General features: G+C 25.8%; 1 protein-coding gene across 1 annotated transcript; it reads left to right on the forward strand.

Annotated features, from left to right (window-relative positions):
- Nucleotides 1-679: 679 nt before the first annotated feature.
- PRELSG_0001600 (surface-associated interspersed protein (SURFIN)) lies at nucleotides 680-5,476 on the forward strand (the record flags this gene model as incomplete). The annotated part of the gene is made up of 2 exons (XM_028675334.1): nucleotides 680-2,494; nucleotides 2,615-5,476. The coding sequence occupies 2 exons, from the start codon at nucleotides 680-682 to the stop codon at nucleotides 5,474-5,476; spliced, it is 4,677 nt and encodes a 1,558-aa protein (XP_028531033.1).
- Between the last annotated feature and the right edge of the window lie 440 nt (nucleotides 5,477-5,916).

Here is a 5,916-nt window from a genome sequence, read left to right on the forward strand (position 1 = left end):
TGCTCTTTATTAATTGGTTTGTTTAATACTCTAGCAAAGTCATTAAACAGGCAATTAATAAATCAATCTTATATATGTGTATATATATATCTTTATATAGACATATTTTGAATATCATGCATGCACTAGCAACTTTTATATATAATCTTTTATATCTTATTAAAGTATCAGAAAAGTCAATAATATCTTTTATTGAACACTAAAGCTCTTATAACTCATTACATGCTATAGTATGTATACTAAGAAAAAAAAATATACATATATATATGCGTATGAATAATTTTTTTTTAATTTTGTTGTTATTTCTTAAAAAAAAAAGAAAAAATATAATTTGCTTCTTGTTTTTAAGAAAAAGGATAATATAGAGATGATAAAATTATTAACAATAATAATTGTATAATGTACATATCAAATAAAAAATAGTACATACTGATAATAAATGATAAATTAATAAAGAATAATATAAATATATTTAAAAAAAACCATTTTAAGAATAATATAAAATTTGTGTTGAATTATTTATTGTATTTTATGAATAGTTAATGAATGTTTGTAAAAAATAATTTTATAGTGAGTAAAACAAATAAACATTTTTCTACATGGTCTTTATTTGATTATTTAATATTTCACGAAATTTATTTAATAGTCAATTGATATATCAAAAATATAATTAGAAAGAATGCAAGAAGAAAAAGAAAGAATAGGGGGAGGAAAAAGAAAAAAAAGATTTACAAGAAATCAGGATGATAAAATAAAATGGATGAATGATTTCAATAAAGAAATAGATAAACTTCTAGAAGAATTAAAAGAAAATGACAATGATGAAAATTGTAAAAAGTTTCTTGAGTTCGTTGATTGTCGTAGGGAATATCTAATGGTTTCGAGCCCTAATAATCCATTTGGAAATAATTCTACGTCTATTGAGGATAATATAAGAAAAGAGTCAATAAAAAAATTATCTAATATTACTAATTGTTACAATACTTATAGTAATAATAGGGGGATTACTATAATGCTACGTTTGTTCGATAAATATGACAAAGAAAAACGTAAAGAAACAAAAAAATTCACTAAAAGTGATGCAAGATGTGAGAGTTTATACTTATGGTTTATTAGTAGGAAAATAGATTTGCATAATATTATGAAAGGCATTCCTTTAGATCATACAGATATTTGGGATAAGTTGAAAAGTGAAGAGTTGTATGGAGAGATACAAAATTCTATAAACAATAGAATCAAAAATTGTGTTATTTCTCATTTTAATACTACAAAATACAATTATATAGGAAATTGGATGTATGCATTTGGTTATGAAAGGGAAATTCATAATATAAAGTTTAAGAGAGGCCTAATTAATGTCACAGAATATGATAATTGGTTAAATGAGAAGGAAAAGAATTTTACTGATCCACAAACATGGAATGTAACAGATATAAAACCCTTTAATGATCATTGGAAAATTTTAAAAAATGAAACACAAGAATATAGAAATAAAATGGTTGCCAATCTTAATTGTTCACTAATAAATGATTTAAATAAAGCTATAATTACTACTCAAAATTCCTTATTTACTACAGCAAAAGTATCTGAAATTATGAATTTTAGCACTATATCTATTGTAAATGATACTTCTCTACCTACTAAGTATGCATCTAATAAATCTCCACCTACCATTAACCCAATAACTCCATCTTCACTTATTAAATCCGCGTTTGTTGCAAAAAAGGCAGGAACTATGTCTGTACCTACATCAACTGCAGTTACTACATCTAAACCTACTTCATCTGTATTTACTTTATCCCCATATGCTACATTCACATATGTTAAAAATAAAGCAAAAAATGAACTTGCATCTACGTTACCTCCAAATGCTTTATCTGCAACTACCTCATACTCAGCTACTACTTCTAAAGGTATTTCATCTACAAAAATTTCATTTAGTTCTTTTTCTAATCAAATTGTTACAACTCAAGTTCCTGTACTTGAATCACATTTATCTCATAACAATAGTACATCTCAAAATATGTCATACTCGACAACAAAATCTAATATTTTAACTACTCCAAGTACTGTAGAAAATTTATCCAGTTCAATCAGTTTACTTTCTTCTCCTTCCATAGTTAAAACTATTAAAGGTACTTCCACAAGTCCCCCATCTACATTAAACAATACACCTGCTTCAGCGACATCATTTTCTACAGTTAATTCAAATACTCCATCTACTTTACCAGAAACTACATTGATGATCAGTAGTAGTCCATCAACTAATTTCTTTACTGTACAATCAGAAATTACAAGCAAAAATACATATAAATATAATATAAGCGGTACATTGAATACAACTACTTCAGTTACATCTATTCCACATGCTCCTACAATAATACCTTCGTACAATGTAGTCCATGATAAAAATCCCGGAGTTACATTAGTAGTTTTTAGTATTTCATTAGGTACAATAATTTTTGGAATATTTATTTTTCTTCTTCTCTGTAAAGTAAGAAATGTTAACATTTAAGATTGTAAATGCTTTTATATTTATTCAAATTATTTACTTGAACTGAAGTTTTATTTTTTAAAAAAAATGTATATACTTAAATTTTGTTATATATTACAGTGTACTCCTATTGGTTCCTGGATTGGTAAACGTAAATCAAAGAAAGGGAAAATTAACAAAAAAAAAAAAAAAGTACAGTCAAAAGATGCATCAACTACTTGTATATATAGTAAAAGAAAATCAGTAGAAAACATAAAACACTTAGCATCATCTCATGGGATACAACTTCCACCATGTGAAATCACTTTTGAAAATGAAAATGTTGAAGAAAAGGAAAAATGTAAAGAAATAGAACTGGAAGGAGTAAGAAATGAATTTATAATACAAACCAGAGAACAAACAGAAGAAGAAAAAAATAAGGAAGGATCTATAGATGATAAGGAAAAAAAAAAAGCAGATGTGAAAAAGGAAAAGTCGAGGCATTGGAATGAAGAAAGGATAAAATATGAAGATAGTAATGTAGAAGATAAAGTATCCATAAATAAAAAAATGTATAGAAAGAAGGTATTTATAGAAATATATATGACAATATTGGATGAATGCCAAAAAGAGGAGTGGGAATTGCATAGAGAAGATTTTTTACGAATTTGTTTAGATGAATGGAAATATGATAATATATTATATGAAGATTTATTGGAAGACGAAAATGCAGTTGAAACAAAAAAGGAAGGATGTAATAGTATTTCATTAGAGGGACAAAAATTGTTCTGTAATAAATATGTGGGAAGGAACAAAGAAATATTAGAAAAATGGAAAAGGGAGAAGTGGTTTGAAAATTTGAAGAAGGAATGGGAAAAAGAACAAGAAGATTATGAACAAAAAAGAGATGGATTAGAATTGATGGAAATGAAAGAAAAAAAAAACACTATGATAGAGAAGCAAAAAATAATATGGAAGCATTGGTTAATAAAGCAAAGAAAATGGTTTATGGAATGTTATAAAGAGAGGTGGTTTAGCGAGTTTTTAAATCAATATGAAAAGGAGGAATGGGAATATAAGAAAGAATTACCTAAAGAAAATATTTTAAATGTAAAAGAAATTGATAGAAATATAGAGAAATTAAAGGAAGAAGAAAATTATGAAATAATGAACAACAAAAAAAAATTAATTAAAAAATTGTGGATAGAAATTCACATGATGATATTAGAAGAATGTAAGAAAGAAGAATGGGAGAGAAACAAAGATGAATTTATTAAAACAAGCATGAATGAGTTGAAAATAGAGAAAAATTTAGATGGTAAAACAGATATATTAGAATACGTAAATGAGTTTAGCAATAATGTTATATCAGAGAAGAAAGATGATATAGAAAAATTGAAAAGAGAAGAATGGTTTACACAGTTAAAGCTAAAATGGAAAAATAACGAAGAGAAATATAAAAAAGAAATAAATGAAAAAAAATTGATAGAAGAAAATGGAGAAAGAACTAGAAATCCTATGTTAGAGAGGCAAAAAATTATATGGAAAAAACATTGGGAAGATATTCAAAAGAAATGGAGAGAAAATGGAAATGAAGAAGAATGTTTTATAATGCTGGATGATGAGTTCGAGAATAAAGAGAAAGAATATAAAAAAGAAATGCATAAAATTATAGAAGAGAAAAAAGAACATGAACGAACAGAAGAAGAATGTGAAACAATAGATAGCATTCCAGAAGAGAGAAAAAAAGAGATTTTTAGAAAAGGAGAAGGAAAAACAAAGAAACATAAAGTGAGTGAGATGGCAAATATAGATAAAAAGTTCAATTATATAACCATGAAAAAAAAGTTGAAATGGAAGACTATGTTAGAAATACAAATGGTGGTATTAGAAGAGTGTAAGAAAGAAGAATGGGAGTCAAATAAAAAAGATTTTTTTCAAATTTGTATAGAAGAATGGACAAATAAAAAGGCACTATATGAGGATATATTGAACAAAGAAAAAATACTTAATGTAGATGAAGTATTCGATCAAATTATGTTAAAGAAACAGACGTCGCTGTGGAAAGAATGGTCAGAGAGAAACATGAAGATGCTAGAAAAGTGGAAAAAGGAAGAATGGTTTAATAAATTGAAGAAAGAATGGAAAAATTATGAAAAAATCTATCCAGAAAAAATAGAAGAAAAAAAGATAGAAGTATTAAAAAATAGAATAGAAAATCCTATGTTAGAGAGACAAAAAAGAATATGGAGAGAGTGGTTAAGGCGTCATTTAGGGATTATAGAAGAATGGAATAAAGAAAGCTGGTTTGTAGAGGTGTTAAACGATTATGAAAAAGAAGAGAATAAGGAATTACAAGTAAAAGAAATAAAAAATTCGTCAGAGAAAATTGAAAAAGATGAAAGAATAATAGATGTTGTAAAGGAACAATTAGATGAAACAACGAAGAAAAAGTTGATATGTAGATTATGGATAGAAATACATATGGCGATAATAGAAGAATGTAAGAAAGAAGAATTGGAGTCAATAAAAGATGAGTATCTTAAGTTATACATAGAAGAAAAAAAAAAAAAAGAAGAAATGTATGAAAAAGGAATGGAGAAACAGGAAAGGGTTGATGTAAGTAAAAAAAATAAATGGAATGTTCTGATAGAAATGGAAAAAAAAGAGAAAAGCAAAATGGTTGACATACATAAAAAAACAAAATGGAATATTCTGGTGGAGATGAAAAAAAGACAATGGAATAGTTGGAAAAAACAAGAATGGTTTCAAGAGTGGAAGGAGAACTGGAAAAAAGAAGAGATGAAGCATATGGAAGAAGGAATTAGAAATCCAGTACTGGAACAAAATGTGCTATGGAATAAACAATGGCTAGAAAAGCAAAGAAATATTCTAAAAAAAAATAACAAACAAAATAGTCCTAACGGATCTATGTCACAAAGGTACAAAAAGAAAGAAAAGATAGATAATATATCAAGCGAGTTAGACATTACAATATTATAAAATTTGATTTTCATTATATACCATATCTGGGAGTATATATTTGTGGTTTATTAATTGCCTACTCAAAGACTTTGCTAGAGTATTGGTTAATAAAAGGTATTATTAACCTTTTGTAGCATGCTAAGCTAGTTGCTAGTTGTATACGTACAAGTTAGCCATGCACTGACGCTAGTCCTATATAAAAAAAAAAAAAAAATAAAGTTATTTTTTTTTGTTTGTTTATTTATATATATATACATCTTTGTAATTAAAAAAAAAAAAAAAAAAATTAATTTTTTTTTTTGGAAGAGTTTTTTTTTAAAGGAATGTTATGTTATGTTTTAATTTTTAAAGTAAATAAAAATTAAAAGAAAGAAATGTTAACTTATTAAAAACTTAAGAGATAAGAGAAATGTTTATGTATTATTCAATGTATATCTTGAAATAACATTGAATATCAT

The sequence above is a fragment of the Plasmodium relictum genome (genome assembly GCF_900005765.1).
Source record: "Plasmodium relictum strain SGS1 genome assembly, contig: PRELSG_00_v1_18, whole genome shotgun sequence".
Taxonomy (NCBI): Eukaryota; Apicomplexa; class Aconoidasida; order Haemosporida; family Plasmodiidae; genus Plasmodium; species Plasmodium relictum.